This window comes from Halichoerus grypus, chromosome 13 (genome assembly GCF_964656455.1).
Source record: "Halichoerus grypus chromosome 13, mHalGry1.hap1.1, whole genome shotgun sequence".
NCBI classification, from domain to species: Eukaryota; Metazoa; Chordata; class Mammalia; order Carnivora; family Phocidae; genus Halichoerus; species Halichoerus grypus.
This window is the reverse complement of record NC_135724.1, coordinates 45428998-45451663: the sequence shown is the minus strand read 5'-3', so window position 1 is coordinate 45451663 and position 22666 is coordinate 45428998. Positions and strand designations below refer to the sequence as shown.

Below are 22666 nucleotides of genomic sequence, written 5' to 3'. Positions count from 1 at the left end.
GTTTCGATTCCTTTTGCTTAATATAGCAGCAGTACAACATGCACAGAAGTATTAACATAAAGATTGTCCTTCTTCATTACTCTTTCTGTACCTAATAACACATTTTGGCATCTTATAAATTATATCGTTGGTTCAAAAACCTATAAAAAAGCCAACTGTGATAAACATCATAAATTGTATTGTCAAGCCGCATATAGTTATGTCAATGCTTTCTGCATGTTTAAATGAATGTGCAGTAGCTGCTTTACTCCCTGCATGCTCTTCTTGTCATGGATTCATATATAGGCACCTGCAGAAAGAGGCTTCTAGAAATGTTGGGGTTTCCAAACCGCTTCCTATTTCTAACAAGAATTAGACAGCATGTGTGCCATTAGGATATGTCTATGGCACATGCGTTTTTAGACACCATAGTGTGTCTGATTCTAGATTCTAAATATCATTCAGAGCAAAGGTACTGTTATTTAAATCTATGGACTCACCTTTCAGAAAGGTATACACAGAACGACTGGCTACTTTATAGACTCAGGAGCATTGCAATGCTGCACATTCATGTTCATAAGTAGGCAAAACCATGTCCTATACTCATGTCCATTTACACTGAACTAACACCCCTTTTGTCATTTCATTGCCTGTTTCCCACAGTTTCCAAAGAATTCGGAAGCAGAAATACACTCAGCTCTTTCCAAGTACTTTGACTTAAGGAGGTAGAAAAGAAAAGCCAGACTAAATCCGTACTTGCTGCTTTTCATGGAAATATCAAATTTTATCTAAACCAAGGATAAGTTTTGTTGCCCAGAAAGTGACACCAGGATCAGGTTTTGATGCAATGATAGCAAAGGCATCACTAAGAACAACTCAGGGCGGGCTCCCCAACTTGAACAATCGTGCCTGTGGGGAGAGATTAACATTGTAGCCCTGTAAGCGAGGAGGAGAAGGGCAGAAAGTGTGAGTCGGCCTCCTTCCACTCTGTACACTAACCCTGTATGTCGGGGCGAGTTGCTCAAGCCTCAGTTTCCTCATCCGTCAAAGGGGAGTAATGATAACAATCTCATGTCATAGCCCAAAAACCAAATGTAATCACATGCAATGTTTTAACACACTCAAGACATGTCTGCTCAAGTTTGGGTTCTTACCAGAACCAAGCAAACCCCAGACCCTTTGAAATGTATTTCTTATGACTTCTACTTCTATGCACGATCAATTAATCAATCCATTACCAATAGGGAGCAAGGCTTGAGATAGTACCACATAGCATTTTACAAACCAGTTGTTGGTAGAGGTTGTGATTGTGTGTGTGTTTTAAATTTAGAAAAATTATGTTTCATGTACAGGACTGTCTTGGAATTTTGAGTGTACAAGTTTGTTATTCTGAGCCATTTGATTAAATTTAACCACAGGAAACTCTTCCAAGTCCTAATGAAGCAGCAATTACATCTAAAAAGGGAGCCAAGCCAAAAAACATCCTTTTCCAATATCTCTTTTTCAAACATCAGACGCCAGTATAAGCTCCATGGTTTTCATTTCACTTTCATACTATCTCTCTAAGCTGTTGGAAACATGTTAAACTTAAGACAGGGCGTGGTGCTCCAGTTAGGTGTTACTAGAAAAGATTAGCAGAGAATACATGCCTATACACAGACCTGTGTACAGGGCAACACAAACACACACAAACAAACACAAACCAAAAAAAAAAAAAACCTCACAAAAATCTATTTTAAAGAATCTTAGCCACTAAATAATTAGGAAACCATGTTACTGAGAGAAAATTTGAATTAGAATTCAGAAACCAGGAGTGTATTTTAAGACCTCTGAAATGAATGTACTTTAAATTGTAGTTTATAAAATAGTATGTGATAGTTCAAGATAGAGATTATGTAAAGCAGACTTTTAAAGAAAGTTATAATTACTTTTTTGTTTAGAAATGAGTGCTTTTTTTTTGCCCCCAAACCAACCCATAAGACTTGAAGGATTCTAAGTTTTACCTAAAAGACACACGTACTCACACACAATTTTATTGAATGAATTGTTACTAAGGTAAGTTAAAATATGCCAATAAGTAAAGAAGTTATAGTCATCTAAAACAGCCTGGACACAGAATACAATCTCATACTCCTGCCAGGTTTTCAGCATCCCATTTATCCCATGCGATGGTGCACTTCAGCATAATAATGCAGCAAGCCTAGGATGCAGGAGACACAGAAATAATGTCAAAAGCAATTCTTCACATTTGGATCGCACCACATCAAGTGCAAATAGTGAACTTAAACATGAAAATGCAATTTGCTCCTTCTAAAGTATACATTTTTATCTCTCGCAAAAAAAAAAATCACTTTCATTTACAGCGCCTCAAGGTAAAGAGGATGGCATCTATCACAAGGGCAGAGAATGGCTGAAGGATTTAGAAGCAATCTTTTCATAATTCTTCTTTTGGCGAGGAAGTGGAGTTATGAGTTACTCAAAATTCATAAAGATTATTAAGTTTCCATCCTCACAGAAGATCTGCACCCACTGTATCTCTCAACTATTCTGTCAGCGCTGCAACCCAACACTGTTGAGAAGAGGGCTCTGGTTCAGGACATCCATCCATTTTGTGGGGTCGTTGCACCACTGCAGAAAATAAAGCTGATGTCCCAGTCAACAACACCCGCACCCAAACCAACAAAATGGCACACAACAAAATAAAACCCAGATTGCTTCCATTGGAGCAAGCCTATGAAATCTGCACTGAATTCAGGGTACTCATTCTATCAGCATTCTTTCCTGTAAGTGATTTTAAGAGGTAAGTAAGTTCCCATTTCAGCAAGTTTACTCCAGATTATCAACTTGTTTGTGCCGGCTAGGCTCTATGAATGATTACGCAGTCCCTCGGAGCCCTCAGCGAGGACTGACTCAGCACCCACAGCAGTGACCCCCTCGCGTTAAAGAAGCCCCCACACGACAGTAAGCTTTCCTGCTTGATGAATGCCAATCTTACAGCTCATCTAAACGGAGCCTATGGGCTTCACGGTTTTCCTTCTTATTCTTCATGTAGGTCTATGAGAAGTTATGAAACATATTTTTCTAGTCCTCCCAGGGGCGAGGTCAGGGTCACGATGTGACCTCAGAAACACAGCAGTCCTGCAAATTCAGACAGCCTGGTGGCACTGAGTATTAGTGCTTTCTGCCCGGCCTAACACAAACTCTAACATGCAGCACAGAGCAATGCCACTTAGGGGAAAAGACAAGCAATGGATCAGTGGGAGAAAAATAATGGAATTTAATCCCATAAAAATATCCCAGGCACATGGCTCCTTTTCAACAAGCTGCCAACCTCAGGTGAGGGCCCAATGTTCTTATGAAACTAACCACTTGGAATTTACCACGGAGCCACCTAACCGGATATTTTGATCAGATTAATTTATAGGATTCTGGACCCACCCAGAGATTCTCATTCCCACCATGTCAATAGTCCCCCAGGGAATGATTTCAAACAAACATACAAAAATATCTGTCTGTGCACAAGATAGATGTCTTAGATGTGTGAGGAATGACCCCGGGAACTGGGTAGGCTCATGTGAAAGACTGTCACAGACTAATTAAGGACACTGCTGCCAGGAAGGGAAGGCTGACCCTGCAGTCTTATTTACACAATTTCCAACTGGAGGGCTGTGAAGTGGAGCCCCAGTGGGGGCATTTCTATCTGAAACCCAAGGGCACCTGCATTAAGGAAACTGGTGTAAATGAATCCCTTTGCTCAATGACAAAAGGAAAGACACCAATACTTCAATTAGGGACAATAGGTGCCAACCTCTTGGATTCTATGTAGGGCTACGCAGTTACTTCCTTATTTGTTTATTATTGTTATTATGACTAGTTGCACTTCACTATGCATTCAATTAGAGGGACATTTCGAGGCAAGAACAATAAGCCCCTTAGACAGAAGGTAGTGATTCAAAAATTGCAAAACCTCAGCTTTCAAAAATAGCCTCAGTGACCTCTTGCAGTACTCTGACCACTCTGCAGCAAGCGGGAGGTAACCCCTGTGAAGAGCGAATTCTGGCAAAGTTCTCTCTTCACAGATGATGCACAGCTTAAGCTATAATGAGTTTTTGGGTTACAAATGCTGAACGCATTAATATTCCTTGATGATAATTATCACAGTATAAGCACCTTTCCCAATGTGAGTAGCATAAAGCAACTGAAGCAGCATTTTTGCTACATTTGAAACAAGCTGGAAAATGGGATTTTCTACTCTTGTAACCTGAGGTCAACATACATCAAGGATTGCATATTAAACACACCTTTATATGAACCCTGTATCACTTTCCTTCTCTCCTCCTCCATGTATACCTAAAGCTATCTCCTTGATCCATCCTTTATCATGAAATCCTTGATATGCACATGTATGTGATATACATCATTTCAAAATGAAATACTATCCCCCCCATCATGTTTCTTCTTATGAGAATACAAATAGCAAATAAGATCAGTAAGCCGTGCTTTACAGATGAGATGTGTCTCTGTGCAGTTTGAATGAATACTGTGGTCACTGGCTGCATATAAAACAGGATGAAAATTAGAATCAAGCAAATAGGCTCCTAGAAGAACCATATTACATACAAATCTGAACAAACTACCGGCCTTTATCTTTACACCTTCAAAACTAATAACACAGCAAGAGCACTGAAAGACTTAAACGTGAATTCTGGCCCACCAACATGATGACAGTAAGGTTGTCAGCATCATATTTACTGGCAATATTTTTGCATAAGGATCCCAGAAACCAATTGTCATTCCAGATTAAAAGAACAATTATTGCTATTTAGATAATAACTATCACAAATGATGAGAAAGAATTGATAAAGATGATCCATTTGCATCATATCAGTGTGTACAATATCTGTTATTCAGTATTTGCCATCATGTACCCAAAATAGATGCTTAATAGATTTAACTTACTAAACCCCAACTGGATTTGATAATATGCTCTGAGTGGAGTATAAACTGATTTGCCCTCATCTCTTTTTCTTTTCCCCTCTATTCAGTGAAAAAGAGAAAATATCTATAATAAAGCTCCATTGATGCTAGGACGGCCTAAAATAATCACAATGTAAGAGCTTCCTTTATTTTTTTTTGACATACTATAATGTCATTTTTAATATTCTATGTAAATAATCCCAGGAGCGCTTCGACTTAACAGTGACAAAACAAAAGCCAATTTGAACCCTGAATTCAAAGCGTGTGAAATGACTCAGGTGTTGGTAGGTATAAGTCTGCTGACCTAATTTGCACCGTGTTACCCCCACACTTCATTTAGAAAAGATGCCACGCTACAACCACTTCAAGTTCTCTAACATCATTTTTACTTATGTACTGCAAAAATGTCTTCAAATCCCATCTGAATAGATGGCAGGGTTACCAGGGAACCTTTACTAAATATTTAACAGCACTATCGGCTTATTAAATACTATAATGTGAGAGCCATGAAAGCATGATATACAGTGCTCGCCTTTTTTTTTTTTAAAGCGATGCTGGTGCTCATTTTGAACACTCACAAGCCCATTCATCAGTCGAACTGATGCATTTTAAAAAGTCCTCATTTACTAGTAGATTAATGTGGTTGGAGAACCTTTTTAGTGTAGAAATGACTGGAAATCTATTTGGTTTTACTGTGCAAAATTTGCTTTACTCTGGCTGGGGAGAAAAAAAAAAACAACCTCACAAAACATTTAAAAGGCCATTTTGAAATAATATGCCAAAGCTAAAGGAACACAGTTTGAAATAAAAGTAGGTATGTTTTTGTTTACAGGAATGTACATATACTAAAACAAGGCAACGAATTTATAGGCAGCTGAGAGAGTACATGTATTCATCAAATCCAGAAACAATATCTCAAATACACATCATATAATGAGATTACCTATTGAGACTGTTGCTCTTGACCATGACATTGTTGGCAGGTGACTTCATTTGCCAATATTCATGATTCCTCTTTTGAAAAAAAAGATGGGTTAATATAATCGTTACATATACTATGTTAAGATATTTCTAACTAAAACTATGTTGTCTTTTTTAAAAGTTAACCAGAAAATTTTTCGCCTGTCCTGGTGGGCAGAAAGTAAGAATTCTCTCTTGAGATATTTCTATTCACAAAGAGATATACTATAGTCTAATTTAAAGAAAACTCCCTTTCCACTAGAGGTTTGCAGAGTGAGCATTTAGCCTGTAAACACTGTAACAATGATTATCCGTCCTCCCAGTTCTCAGTGGAGACTCTTGCTTTTGAAAATGTCTTGTGGTGACTTACTAAATTCAGGCTATTTCAATTAGTATTACTGCACATTAAAAATTAATTGCATTACTGAGTGGATTAAGGTTTAAATTTCAATTCTACAGTATGTGCACTAGAAATGACAGCTAAAAATCAATGCTCTTTGGCCCACAATCGGAAGTGTGTACGGTCGAATAGCGCGGGACTGGCGTCACTGGCCAAGCAGTTTTAAAAGACTTGATAGTTCAATTGAAGGTGTGTCAGCTCTAATTCTAGATTTTAGTTTGAATGCTGCACAGGAGCCCAGCCTTAGGAAAAGAAAAACAGAACAACAGCTGCACTAACAATTTGGAAAAACAAATGGACACAGGTACTAAAATTATGACAATAGAAAGATTAACAGTCACCCCAAATTCACATATAATTATCCCTAAACTAAAACCCTGCTCATAATTCTGTTCAATAAGAACAGAAGCTCACTCACTTAAATCTACATTATTTTTTATTAGTTATTGGGGGATGGTAGTTGGTTGGGGGCAGGAAATAAGCTATTTTTTATAGAGATGTTACTAATACATACAATATTCATAATGACTTTAATCTGTGTTTTAAGGAAATCCAAGAAGACAGTTCAAATACAAATCTTTCCCTTAAACAGTAATCTCCTCTCGGTCCCCCCATGTAAATTATTAAACCTCTTTGGGGGAAGGGACAAATCAGCCGATCATCCTGACTACAAATTTATAACACCTACACGAAATGTTTGAAAAGAAATGGGTCACTTTTATTCACAGTAAATTTGTTCTTCTAAGAAGATGAAGATGAAGAACATTACGAATGAAGTCAACAGAGTAAAGTAGCATCAATAAAGACGCACAAAGCCCCCAGGACGTCTGAGCTTGGAACTGAACGGTGATTGGTGTGTGCCTAAGAGGAAAAAATGATGCCTGCAATGTTCCTTCAGATCCCCTCTGTGTTGCACTGGTGGCCAACAGCAAGTTCGGCAGCAAGAGAGTAAAGAAGATGGGAAGTAATAATAACAATAAAAAGAATAATCTGGTGCAAATGGACCCCAAGGTGTAGTAGTCATCCCCGTGCAACAATCGCCCTTCATTGCAATTTACTGATGTTGCTTCATTACAATACAGCATATAAAGGGGTAACGTACAAAGTGCACTATTTAAAGCGGCGTGTTTTGAAGCAGCACGTACCACCCTGGCAGGCTCTGCTACGGGAGGCATGTCAGACTGCTCGAAAGTGAAATTACCTGTGCACAAATTCAATGGAGGCGCTACGTGTATACATCGCGGTGATAAATTTGAGGTGAAGAGGATAAAAGGTAGCAGGGAAAAGTGTTTCCTTACTGAAATATTAAAGGCATTTCAAATGAGTCTGAATTAACACATCCTTTGGAAAGGTAACAACTTGTGGCTCTGTTGAAAGGATAAAGAATATGATGGTTGCTGTTTGAAAATACACACTGGCTTTCTGTTAATTCCTAGTCTCCATAAAATGAACTTAATCAATGTCTGTAGGTGAAATGCACCTTCAGGTTCCTATTATTACAAGAGAAAAATGATTCGTTTTCTGAGTCTTGCCTGCTGTAGTTGAAAGTCTTACTTCTCAGTCAGCGCCCAGAAGATGCTGAAGCAATGCGTTAAGGGGAAGAAAGAGATTCTTTCCCCACCAAGGATCATTGAGTATGTCATTGGTTAATTCTTGCTCTGTGCTCCTCATTAGCATTACTCTCAAGTTTCTGGTTATCATATCCGAAATATTAAGACATAATAACTACGAAGGTGCAGATAATTGGATATTAACCAGAACATACTTGACTGGGCAGGAGGTAGGGCCCTGCTTAAACTAATCCTGAAATATATTAATCACCAATTAATGAAGGGGTTTCAAATTCATTTTCTATTACAGAACACCTCCGAGTATCTAAGCTTTTTCTAACAAAATGACTTGGAATAACAGGGTAGAAATAAGGAATATGACCATCTGATGATGTCTTGAATTAATTCCTTACAGCCTGTTGTCAGGTAATCATGAAAACTATAGTTAAAACCTTGATTACATTTACAAAGTCTGATGGGACAAAGAGGGGACACTTTTCAATGTTCAGTGGCCTTGGTTTAAATCCCAAATTTATCCCTTTAAGTGGTAGAGCGATAGCTAAACATTTCAGCGGAGAGCTGTCACAATATTATCTGAGTCTTTCAGCCTAGACAGACCTCTAGACCTCCAACCTAACAACAGATGTACTCTTAAAATATAAAACCAATTAATGGGAGCCAGAGAAGTCCAGCCAAGGCATGCTTTGTACACAGTAAACAGTTAAGTAGTGAGAAGTTGACGAATATATTAAGGGATAAAAACCTTAACTACTTGGTGGTGGGAAAGTCATCACCGCATAGATGGAAATAAAATAATGTTAAGAAAAGAAAAAGGAAAAAAAAGAAAGAAAAAGAAAACAGGAAGAGGAACGGAGAGAGAAGGAAAGCTGTATTTCTGTACAATCCACGTGGCTGTGAGGTTGAGTCTGACCTGCCATAGATGTTCTATTAGTCTGGTTACAAAAACCCCCACTACGCTCCCTGGAAAAGCCTCTGCGCATACTCACTGGGTTGGGTTAGAGAAATGGCCACAAAAATGCCATTCATCTTAAAGAAAAAATAAATAAAATTTCCAGGTACATGACTCTCACAAAAGGATTCTAGTATCTTTTCACACTTGAAAGGTGTAGCTCCCAGATACTCTGAGAACGACTTACATTTTTATGTCAAGAGAAAACCATGTTTGGATTAATGCAATGTAAGCAAGAGATCGAAATGACATCAATTCCTCTGTTGTTTTTTTTTTTTTTTCCTGACTTTACTCACTTCATTTTGATGGAGACGGCAAGAAAACTCCTGTTCTCTCAGGTTTTTTTTTTTATTCTGTTGTTTACTGACTTTAATTTTAATAATTCCTAAATAAGCACTCACAGCAGATGAACTCAGATATGCAGGCAAGTAGGCCCTTTTATCAACAATTTTGCCATAGAAATACACAAACATTTCAATGGCTCTTCATTAGCAAACAAATCAACAAGTGATATTTTAATGCATGACTTTATTCCATCTCTGTGGGGACTGTAGTTGAGAGTGTGATGTACAGTACAGAGAAAGGAATCATCAGCCGCAGTGTCCCAGGGCTCTCCCCATTGAGGTCTTCGAAGGCTCTGCTTAAAGAGTGCATTTAATTGACTGATAGACAGTAGCTTCTTTGTTCACAGAAGACAGCGAAGTAATGGCAGCTTGAAAATCGTACCATCTACAGGGTCTCCTGAGACCAGTAACAGGGGGATATGTGTCAGGAATAAATAAATAATCTAATTATTAAGCCACTTCCTGTCAAGTTAACTCCAATTTGTTGGCTTTTGAAGGCAACAAAACGAGGCATTTTTCCTCATTATGCTTCTCTTTTTATACCAGTGGTAATCACAGGCGGATTAAAGGGTGCCTGATTGGTTTTTTTGTCAAGGAACTGAGAAGCAGCCAACAGTACAGAAAAGCAGAGTTGGGTTTAGAAGAAATTTCATGCTTGTCTCCTTTCCAGCTCCCCAGCAGCCCGCACGGCGCCCCATACAGAGCTGCCAGCTGTACGGCAAATGCGCGCCCCTCCAACGGAGGCCTAGCGGGCCGCGGGCGCCATCCCGAGAGCGGCGAGCTACCTTGCAATCTTGGCAGGTAGCTCCTGCTGTCAGAGGCGTAATTCTAAAGGTGACCTACGAAACCCCATCAGCTCACCAAATGCAACAATATGAGCAGCTCAAGTTCGACACCCACTCTCCATACTGGCTCCCTTTCTTTTGTTTCCTGCTATTAACGGCCCCGACACGAGCAAAAATAACCTATGGAAATGGGTCAGCAGAGACCTCTTCCTTTTGTGCGTCGGAAGGAGCCCGTGGAAACAGGCCCGGGCGTGTCTGTGTAGACAGGCGTGCGTGTGTGGGCAGGGGTCTATCTTCCTGTGTCTACTGCCCGTGACTTTTGGTGCCCTCCATTCAGAAATGTTCTTGCAGACTTCATTCGGAAGCGGATCCCCGCGTTGGAGAATAAGCATATCGAGCGGGGAGCGTAACACGGATACACTTGTGGCCTGCTCTCCAGCAAGTCAAAGGTGAGGACAAACCCGGAGCCAGAAGCCCCGCCAACGTGATTCAACGTGAGGCAGTCACATGGAACGATCCATCTGGCACGGTCTCTTTTCCCAGCCTCTCTGTACGGAGCCTAGGAAGGAAGGCTGGCATCCAGGAATCCGGCTGGAGAGCAACATTCTTCCGAGGCCTCTTTAAGGGCAAGTGCGTTCTCAAAAGTCACAAGACACTCCATCTTCAATCTGTCTGCGGACCGGACGGGATCCGAGCGCTCCATCTCAGGGAAAATTAACATCACAAGAAATGGCCAAGGGGCTTTCAGAGGGGCCAGGAAATTAGAAACTCCACTCACTGTCAGTATTTTTCACTCCTGTAAATCCAAGCTGCTGGGCGCGGGCTAAAACACACAACCAGGACAAACACCCCTGATTTTCTTTTAATAGCTTAACACCAAAATTAAGAAATGGGCTCAGAGATTTTCTTACAAATTTGCTTCAGAAATAAGAATCCGAATCATTAAGAGGAGCCTTGAAAACGATCTTATTCAGGAAAGACTTTTTTTTTTTCTTTTTAAAGTCTCCCCCCCGCTTTATTTGAAAACGTCTTTGTTTTTAGGAAGCCTACTCAGAGAAGAGGCTCGCCACGTTCCTGCAGCCCCACGTTGCGCTCAGTAAAACAGTGTAGCTGTGTTCGATTTATGCCTGCATATGTCCTTTCCGAATACATCTTGAATTTTTGTTAAATTGCGCAGATAATTAAACCCTCTTCATATTTACAGTCTGCTTCATTGGTACCATGAATTCTGTTTTCAGTTACTGTCTGCAAATTCCCTCTCTGAACAGTTTCATACTAAGCAATAACACTTCATTTTACGTAAGTTTTATCTGATGTCCCCATACAGAGCTGCCAGCTGTACTGAAAATGTGTGGTTCTCAAACTGAGGCCTACCGGGCCACGGGCTCCATCCTGAGATCTATGGGGCACCTTGCTGTCATTGGCAAGCTTTCTCTGCTATCACTACGACCATCACTCCACACGGCACACAACTTAAAATCATCTGATTATTAGAATTTGTGGCCCACACTCCATTTTATCCTTTATTTAATCTATTCCCAGATCACACATTTGTTTAAATGTTTTGGCTGGTTTACAAATCATGCAGCCATCTGCACAGTAGGTGTGACACCATTTTTTAGACAAAAGTTACGTTACAAACAAAGATAAAGTCATTTGAAATGCTTTGATGTTTGTTATTCTGCCTGGTTCACTTGGACCAACTCTAAGAAATAAATAGAATTATCTGTGTAAATCGATGAACATCTATGAAAAACAACACCCAGCAGAACGCCGAGCTTGCTCCATTACCTACGTTAATACCATGACAGCTGAGGAGAGATGACCTGGCCCACTTCTCATCTCTCCTGTACAGATGGCTATTAAAGAGAAAGTATCCCTTTTGTATGGTCCATGTAGAAACCCTTTATGGGCTTTTCAAATAAGCCAGCATTGCCCACATGAGGGTAGCTTTCTGTTACCATTAAACTGCCCAGATTTCATCTTTTTTAATCCAGCTCTTGATGAAATAAGCCAGTATTTCATCATATTTAACACCAAATGCTTGTTTCTTAATTCCCTGAGTTTTGTAAGCCATCAAATGATGACTTAGAATTCAATAGTCTTCTCATTTAGAATTAAGGCAAACTCCAAAGAACCTAATGACTTTGAGTTTCTTAGGAGAGTGCAGATACACACACACACACACACACACACACACACATATATACACCCACATACATATATATACCCACACATAGATGCATTATTGTAGATTCATTTCTATTCCTTTAAAAAAAAAAAAAAACAGCCAATAAAAGCTGAGAGTTAAGAGAGCAACACGGCCCTTTATCTTCCTATGCAGAGATCCCTATCTTTGGATATTTCCCCTTAAGACATATAAAATCCAAAACCACTATAGACCTCAAAATATTGGTTTTAGTCTATTGTAAAACAAGAGCACTCAAGCTGAAATGTTTCAGAAGTGATACTGAATGTCACAAAACTATAATGAAGATTAGTCACATAGCACACCATCCACTAAAGAAATGGAAGGAAAAGAACGTCATTTGTGACCTTGGGCATCAAACAAATTGCAGAACACATGCATGTCACTTGCCACAAGAACAGACAAAAAATTCACCACAGTGAATTTTTTACAAAACTGATTTATGCATTCTTTTTTGTTTTGACATCAGTGATGTATATCACATGTAACGTAACACATGGGGTATATATCTTCCCACATGCACGCAGAAGACTTGAATCTTTTCGTGGTCTTTTAAAAATTATAACTCTGAAACACTGAGTATTCCAGATTTGAACAAAAATAGTCAGTATCTTTCCATCAGTGTTTTCCTATTAGTTGTCATTAATAGTTCCAAATTCGAGCTTTGCTTTTCTAAAAGATAAATACATTTGCTTCCTCCAAATGCTCTTAAGCATCACCCTTGATCCTGCTGGGACATGTCTATTAGTGACTATTTGTGGATTTCCCATTTTTTCACAAAACAGTGTGTTCCGCCACCTTAGATACAAATTTGCCATTGTAACCCTGATCTTTCGGATCAGAAGAAAAATACAAAAACCCAAGGCTTATTAAGTAATCATTTCTAAGTCGGTCTTTAAAAATAATTCTTAGGTACATGGTTCAGACCCATTCCCTTCGTATTCTCCATCTGAGAACTTTGAAAGGGAGGCCTGGAAATGGCCATTGCCATATCCTGACCCTTCGTCCTCCAAAGTCCATGCGTGTAGCAATCAATTCCAAGAATAATGGTATTTCTCCCCTTTGATCATTTCTTTGTCAAGCGGACTGGCCTTCGATGGTGAGTGTACTGCTGGTTGTCTACCACCAGCCGCTTGCAATTTGCTCACTATGTTTCATGAGACAGTTGTTTGGGGCTGTTTGGAACACATTTGTCTCTTTGGGGATTTAGACGCTAGTTGCAATGCCAACCTCCGTAGTGATCGAAATTTCTTTCTAACTAAAATAGATAATTAGAGGCTGGTAATTATTGGTCAAGAATTATCAGAGTGAAAAAATTAAGCTTCTCATAAATAGTTCTTGGCAATGTCATCTCTTTATATTATCACATGCCTAACAGCCCTTTATTCAGAGCACTTACAGATTTACTCTATTGCTGTTGAGCCTCATAATTTTATATGAGGCAATTCCTTTGCTGGGTTAAACACATTTAAATTCCCTGCTTTCATCTCTATCTGGGCTAATCCATATTAAATAATAATAATAATAACAGAAATCTCAAAGAGGAAAATAACAATAAATATTTACTATGCTGATAAAGAATGGGGAAAAATGAATTAAAAGACATAATCCACAATGGCTTCTTTCTGTATTCTCAGGTCAAAAGCCAACGTAATCTATGTGAAAGGAACAAAGGAAGACAAGAAAAAATCTCTCATCTGTGCAGACTTGAAAAAAAGGGAAATCTTTTCCCCAGGAAAGCTGTTAAAATGTTTTGTAGCTCTTTTTGTGTGTGTGTGTAAAGAAGAAAAGAAACCCCTAAATAGTCACTGGTCTGATTCCTTACTGAAACTGTGTCAAAATGTGGTGGAGAGTGAGGTTTTCTTTCTTTCCTTAATAGACGTAAGTCAAATCCCTGATGCATTTTTATTGAGTAATTATTCCTGCAACTCAGACCATGTGTCCACACCTAGCTGCAAAACGGCACTTGAGCAGAGAGCGTCTCCAGGTCTGTACCTGGTAGAAACATTGATGGTTTTCCTTTCACAAATGTCCCTGGCCAATAGCCTGAGACCAGCACTTCCAGAAAGAAGCATGGAGGCTGTCTGGCACCGTGATTGCATTGAACATGCATGCTACAGAGTAGCAAATGCAAATGACTTGGTTAAAGAAGGAATCTAAAGTTACACTTCATTGGGTCATCTGCAGACCTCGTTCTCCATCAGGTGACATAATCCTTCCTCAAGACTGATTGAAATGTAGAACAAAATCTGCAAAAACACTATATACCCTCTTAACAAAAAGAGTAAGAGGCTTTTCAGATAGCCTCTAATCGTTCTTCCCTGCTAAATGTCTAGTTGAGATTATTTTTTGATTAGATAAAAAACATACACAGACACACAACCTAAAAATACCTACCCTCAATGGAGGTATTTTAGTCAACAAAATAATGCTGCCTGCCTCATTTGAAAGACTAAGTATCACACTGGGATTTTAAAAAAGGATACCTTAGCCTTTGTGACATCCTCCCATTATGCATTCTCTTTCTGTAGATATTAACAACACGACTGGAGTTTAAGGACTTGGATGCGTGGTCAACAGATAAAACAATTAAATGGATGCTATTCATTTGTTTAGGCCTCAAGTGCAAGAGAATTACATATTTTATTATTAAAAATAGCATGAATATTAAATAACTAGGCCCTCTGTGGAAAGGAATAGAATTTGCTTCTCTGATGGAAGGTGAATTGTTAAATGCTCAGATCCCAAGAGGAACTGAGTGTCATATTAATCCACTGTAAGGTAGAGGGAGAAAGCCCTGGGAATGCACTAATGTTGCAAGGAGTGTAAGAGAACTACAAAAGGAAAGGTATAAAGCAATTTGAAAAGAAGGACCAGGACAAACTAACAAATGTTATGGCCAAATGATACTAAAATTGGAAAATCAAAAAAGTCCCCTCATTGCTCAATATTCAATTCCGATTTGACATATGCAAAAGAAAATTAATATCATGGTGAAAAATATATTAAACCTGTTCATCTGGTTCCTGGGATAAATAATAAAGTCCAGAACCCAAAATAAGTTTATGTAGAATAAAACCATACAGAAGCAGGGCCTACAACATTTTGCTAAATCTTCCATAAGGTGCAAATTCCGAGAAACGTTTTTGCCAAAGCCCACATAAAACTGTATCATGAAGCAGAATCATGAATGACTGCCACCAATAAACTCTACTCAAGAAATAAAGAGATGGAAAATATTAGCATTTATCATGGCAGAAGAATTCATTCTTTCTAACCCATGCCACCCCAACCCCCCCCCAAAAAAAGCAGTTTTGAAAGTTTATAAAGAGTATCTGTTTGGAATCCAAAATAGAAGAAAATTGCAAGGAAACACATTATTTAAATCTCTCTTACATGTTGTCATCACCTGCTAGACACTCAGTAAAGCTGTCACTGTTATTCTACCACACTGGAGAATAGGATATTGAATGTATAAGAAAGTCACTAATAATATTAGTACTTAAATCTGGAAAATATAGAGATAAAGTGATCAATATCTTAGCTGTTGTGTGTAAGTTCCACTTTGCACAATTATGTACTTAGTCTTTTATAAGCAATAACCCTCCTAAAGACCCACCATTTGAAAACTATAAAGCAAATCCTATTGAAAAGCTATTAATCAATTTTCTAACACGCTTTTGAATTTATCTTTATTAATTTCTACAACAGCATTAGGAGTTCTGTTATGGTTGCTTTTAATGATCAGTAATGATAGTTGGAGCAACCCTTCCACTGAGCATTCTTAGAATGCTTCTGATTAGTGTATAATAAAACTTGTTTACCCCTGAAAACAAGTTCAGAGTCTAAAATGCTGAATTTTCTTTCCTGTCTTAGAGTTTGGTAATAGGAGAGCATAAGGTTAACTGGACTTTTTAGTATTATATCACAATTATTTATGGTATTATAAAATACCATCAAATGAGGATGAAATTAAAAAAACCTCTCATAGTATAAAAACACAAATGAGTAACAAAAATAGTATAAAGTAATTGTCATTTTACTAGTAGAAAAAGATCTGCTTGATAAAGTTTAATTGGCTGGTAAAACTCTTAGTGTTATTACTAAGTGCTTATCAAATTAAAAACATAGGAGTTAACCCCAGAAGAATTAGGGGATAATGGGACAATATGAATAACTGAAAAAATTATCCTTTTAGCTCCAGCCCATATGATAAATGCAAAATCCCTGAAAACACTGGCCGAGAGTGACTTCAGAAATCTTCACCCAAACAGCTTTTATAAAGATCTATGTAAAATTTGGCAGGGAAATAAAAAACGATTACTGAATTCTTTACATGATCTTTATGATCATGATTATTTCCAGGCTGTTGAAACGATACATATAAAACGATCTTATGGCAATTTAAATTATTTATGTTTCCCTATCACAAAAACTCACCACTTTAGATTTTGATACAAAGATGCTTAAGCAACACACAGCAGTGCCATTACCATAATAACTTCTGAAATTAAAACCTGTCTAAAACTCTATGGAAAGCTAACATCCAGTTCATTAACCATTCCTGTTAGTTTTCAATAATGCAAAAATGATTAGAAGTTTAATTTGTTAATCACCTGTGTTTTGACTGGCAGTAGAAATATGATCCTCTGCAGAAGTCTAAACTAGCCCTTGCAGAAAATAAAATGTGCTAATGTCTTATCAGGCCTAATAATAGTAATAAAAATCAGTCATGCCTAGGTAAAACATTGATGGCTGAACAATTAATTCATCTTTAACTCTGTTTAATTATATAGGCATTGATATACACAAGTAGGAGAAAAAGCTATCTGTAGTAAGGTTTAGAGTGTAACTCACCAATCATGTGATTTGCAACATGAACCTGAATATCCCATTCATTGTAGAAAACCATCTGACACTTGATGCACTGATAGGTCTTCTTCTGAGAAAACAAGTATAAATAGAATTACTTAGACGCATGCACTTTGTATTGTTTTCTTTAAAAAAAAAACCCAACCCTACTCACAACATTTTTTTGAGATGCTGGTCTTAACGTGTGCTGTTAACTAAAGCTACTGTGGGTCTGCTGGGGCAAAGTTCCATGAGTGTCTTACTAAGACTTTGTGGTTTGATCCCAACACTATAGTTACAAACAGTTGGAAGAAATGGAGGCACATAATTATAGCATAATATATTTTTAAAGATTCCTAAACTCAAAAACAGAAGTTAGTATTAAAAAAAAATTCTGTAACACATGGCTGACTTTCAGAAACTGGATGTCTTCGTAGATCCAGACCAAAAATGTCTGTGATGTCGCTTCTAGATATCCCTTAGTAAAACGGCCAGTAAGATTCGCGGAATCTAGCTAAGAGATTCAGTGATTATAATTTTTAGCTTTAGTCTAAAATTTAGATGTTTCAGAAGTTGCTAAATACGAGCCTTTAAATACATATTTTCTCCCATAAAGACAGCATACCATACTGAACATTCTAACATCGTTTTATCATTTTACATAACAGTCTTGGCAAGTGGAGAAAGCAGGATTTATTAATTCTTGTATCATAAATAAAGAAACTGAGGCCCAGGGAAGTAGAAAGTTTTGCCTGATGTCAGAGGGCCCTAGAGCTGAGAAGAGAAATAAGTTTTCTTGATTCTAAAGCCTAGGCTATCTGATAAAAGCAGCCTTTATGACTTCACATCTTTATCACTGCTCAGTACATATTAGATGAACTCAATAAATAAAGTATTGCTTATGTTTTCCAGAACACAGCTACATAAATTCCTTTATGATGAAACCTGATATTTACAATTAAAAACCATCTTGGAAAACAAAATAAACCATTTTGAAATCTCCCAAATGTGAGAAAATGACATTTATAAAATCACATCAATGACACTTTGTTAAGGCATTCTTAGAGAATTATCATTTCATCCGCAGTCATATAAAATTGTTTCACTAATGGAAGCAATAAAAAATATCAGTCTGTAAATTGCAATTAATTAATTAAAGAACTCAACAACATCAAAGTCAAGCACAAAAATTTAGCATCATTTCATAAGCCATTTAAAATTATAAATGCTGTTAATGTAAAATTTTCTTAATTATCGTCACTTAACGTAGTATTAGCTTCTGCAACACAGGATACTAGTTATTCCTTGTAAAACACAGAAGAGAAGGCCTGTTTCCAATGGAAGCTTTCTAAATAATCTAGCAGGCTTTGTACATTAGGCATATCGTGAATTGAGTGTGCTGAATCTAAATCTAACACCAAGTTGAAAACCCTGACGATCACCAAGGAAGATTTACTGCGCTGAGCTGTTTACAAGATGCTTTTGATGGTGACATATAGAGCAACATGTGTTGTGTAAATAACATCTATCCCTTTTTTAACAATATTTCCCTTTAGAACTAGTTAGAAAATATTTCTTACTCCCAGATGACCTACATTATATATTGTTTATTAGCATACTTCTAGCATTATTCCTGATATGTGACCTTGCTGAAAAACAAAGAAACATAAACTTAATGGCTAGTCTTTTCTCTTGTTAGCACAGTAAAACATACAATATGTCGAAAACTGTCTCCAAAAATGATGACTGATGAATATGTTGGTGGAATATACTAGGGCTTTTTTTCTCCTGGTCTAATAATAAAGAATAAAATCACTTGACAAGCCAAAATAATAAAATACAGCACTTACTACTACCTTCAAAATGAACTGACATATTTGAAGATCTACGTATGTAAGTTTTCTTTTATCATTGACAGAAAATGCTTTTGTCACTGTTGATAATTCAAATACTAATTCTACTCTTAAGACAGTGTCTAAAACGTTATGTTCTATTCTTACTAACAAAGTCATACACTTATTTGTAAGCTCCTAAATTGGGGGCTGAATGAAATAAGAATTTTATGTCATCAAAAACCATGTACCATGATCTTAAAATGCTGTAGTTTGAACGTTTCCTCTGCACACAGCCCACATTTCCCAAATACAAAGCAATGACATGTAAATTGGGATGTGTCAAGGTGTTCTTTTTTAAAGCCATGATATAAAATTCATTTTTACCTTCTATTTCTTTTTTTTACAAAGTAATTTTAAATGACCTTTAAAGCATCCTTATTATAATTATAGAAATATTAAAAATATGGGAGAGACCCCTGCCCACCCATACACCATCTTTAAGTAAAGGGATTATAACCTCTGAACGATGCTGGTTGGCTTTGGGGAGCTCATTCCCTTGGAGGTAAATCCACTCCGGCTCTGTACAGCTGAGTTTGTAAAGGACTTCTTCCTAATTCTAGACCCAAATCTGCTTTTCTGCTACTTTCAGTCATTGGTCCTAACTCTAGGCTCTAGAGCAATAAAGAACAGGTTGGATCCCTTGTCTAATATGAAATTACATTAACCCTTTTTCAGACTCAGAATAGAGGGATGCTATAAGAAACGCTTTGAACAATTTTCACCATCCTGGTTACTCTCTTCCAGGTCAACCTTTTAAGAAATAGAACCCCAAATTAAGCACAATACTCCAGGGTTGTCCTGACCCTTAAGGAGTACAGGACAATTACTTCCATTTATATAGAAGACAACAACAACAAAAAAGTCAAGTGAGATCATTTCTTCTAAAAGCATATAACAGTAGAAACAGAACTTCCATTGTTTGGGCCCCAGATTGGCCTTTATCAACGCTTAAGTTGTCAATTTACTTGAAATGCTAATTTAGTACAATTTTTAAAAGAGACTTTTTTTCATTAGCCTTTTTTAATGTGCTACTTGGGAGTGGGGTTGTCATTTCCTGATTGTTCTCTTTTGTTTTCTGATACTGATAGATGTAATTATCAAGGATACAACTTTTTCCCAGCACCTCATTATTTTTGATTGATTTTGAGAACAATTTAAATGTGCCTTTTTGACATTCTTGTTTTCAGTTATACTCTGGTTAAGGTACTCAGAGACTTTCAGAAAAGAGCATCTCATAAATTAAAAAAAAAATGATTAGGATCTTTAATAATGTATACTTTAAAAAAACATTTTTCTGATTATCCCCTCCCCCCCCAAACTACATTCCATTAGGACTTAGGCTTCACATTGAGCTTCACCAAGCAAAAAATAATATACACTTTGCAGTTATAAATTGCTTTGATTTTTTTAAACAAAAAAATCTAACTATAAAAAAACTGACTATAAAAAAAGTCACTGAGTTCATAAGTAAGCCTCAAAACCAGAAAAGGAAAAAAAATCTTAGTTGCCACCATTGGAAGTGACTATTACATAAATCCCTTATTCTGAAAATTAGTAATTAAAGGCACAGAAGCACTAAGCTTTTTTAGGAGGAAATGTAGTTCGTGCCTATTTGATGAGGAAAAGTTCTTTATGAGAGACTCACAGTAGAAGGGATGACAGAATTAGAAATCCACCATTTTGCAATGCCAAATAAAGGAGCCCAGGATACTCATTAATGGATGCTAAAAACTCTTAAGAGAAAGGTTATTCTGGAGATACTCAATTTTTATCCTTTAATAACTACAAAGAGAAAGATGTACCTTTGCAGTGGATTTATCTGGTGGTAATCACTGCAACCAGACTACTTAGCTTAATATTACTACTAATAAAATAGCCTGGCATTATGTGTCTCTCAGTGTGATGCAATATGGAGTATAATACATCATAATAAAGTACTCTCATCTAAAATGTATACCTGAATCGAATCAAGCTTTTATTTTTGTTCATTTTTTTAAAAGACTTTATCTATTTATTTGACAGAGAGAGTGAGAGAGCACAAGCAGGGGAAGCGTTAGAGGGAGAGGGAGAAGCAGGCTCCCCACCGAGCAGGGAGCCCGATGCAGGGCTTGATCCCAGGACCCCAGGATCATGACCCGAGCCAAAGGCAGCCGCCCAACCAACTGAGCCACCCAGGCGCCCCTTAATCAAGCTTTTAGACAACCAGTCCAGTTTTCAGGAAATGCAGGGACAGAGGAATAAGCAGTCCCCTGAAGGCGGGGGGGGGAAGTACACAAATCCAAAATATTCTTCAACACCAATCAAAACTATTCTTGGCCTGTTATCTTCAAAGAGCCAATGTCACGGGGTGGGGGGGAAGGTGGAGAGATTGTTCTCAGGTGAAAAAGACTAAAAGGACAACTAATAAATGTAGTGTGTGTGTAAACATAATGTGTGGATTCTGATTTGGGGAGAAAACAGCAAAAAAAAGGTTTTTGGGGGAAATTGAGGAAATCTGAATTTTAGCTGGTTATAAAATAATATTGGGTAATTACTATTGTTAACTTTCTTAGATGTGACAATGGTATTATGGTTATGTGAATAAACATCCTTTTTGTTAGGAGATGCATACTGGATATTTAGGGGTGAAATGGCATTTACCTCCAAATATTCAGGAAAAAATATAATCATATACAGATAAAGTAAATGTGGTTAAATGTTAACAATTATTAAGCCTAGGTACATGCTTAAATATTTTCATAATAAAAAGTGGGAATAAATGAATAGAATAATTCATAATATGTCATTTCTTAAAAACACTAAACATAACCTGATTAAACCCAACCCTTTGGTTCATTTTAAACCCCCATACTTGATGTATACCCAAAATGATTTGTGATGAGTTGTTACAAACAGCTTTGCAAATTTTTTTTGGTATTTTTTGTGAGGGTTTTCTTGTTAACTTACTTTTTGTAAATCTAATATATAAACTCTAAGAGGTCAAAAAACCATAGCTTACATTCATGTCTATCATAAAGAAATAACAGTTTCCTACAATTGTCTGTAAAGTCTATAAAGAGCTCATATGCATAAAATTCACTTGCAACAAAACTGTGAAAGCTGATAAAGGAGGGATTATTATCCTCACTTACAGATGAAGTGACATGTACTGATTCATTTGGATTGTGAATACCGTAACTAAGTCCAGTATTCCCCCTACCTCCCACCTACTGGGTTTTAACACAGTTTATACTGTGATCATTTGCAGGTAAATTTACAGTGGCACTTTAGGTACATTTTGAAAGAAGGTTTTCCTTACAATTGTGTAGTTCTTTGGTCTTTGACAATGCCAGGGATGGTATCAGAGTAAGAAAACTGTCCCTAGCCACCTTCAACATAAGCTTCCAGTACCAGGCCCTTGACCATAATCCAGAGGGTGGAACTGGCTTCCAAAATCCCCTACTGGACTTCAAGATTTTCTCTTTTTTCTCAGTGTCCTGAGATTTTATTGCCATATTCTTAACCATATATTTTTGTTGATTAGTCCTGCTCAATACTGAAAGAACAATTTCAATCTGAGAGCTTACATATGTCTCCATCCTGAAAATTTTCAGCTATTATTTGCTTCAGTTTTCTTCAGTTTCCATGTGTTTCTCAAACACCCTCCATTCATTTCTACTGGAACTCCAATTAGGCAAGATTGGAGCGTCTGGATTTTGCCTCCATGTATCTTAACCATATTTCATGCATATTTTAGAAGTCAGTTT

At 37.4% G+C, this 22666-nt stretch overlaps 1 protein-coding gene across 7 annotated transcripts in view; it reads right to left on the bottom strand.

The window, feature by feature from the left end:
* Positions 1-22666, bottom strand: part of ZNF521 (zinc finger protein 521) — a 272111-nt gene that overhangs the window by 110830 nt on the left and 138615 nt on the right. For 4 of the 7 annotated variants that reach the window (XM_036098162.2, XM_036098156.2, XM_036098159.2 and 1 more), the window contains one exon: positions 17032-17116. In XM_036098162.2, the coding sequence (XP_035954055.1) occupies positions 17032-17116 (85 nt within the window). Of the gene's footprint in view, positions 1-1996; positions 2180-5947; positions 5971-17031; positions 17117-22666 lie in introns of those variants that run through there. The other 3 variants (XM_078060488.1, XM_036098160.2, XM_036098157.2) reach the window with 3 other exon arrangements.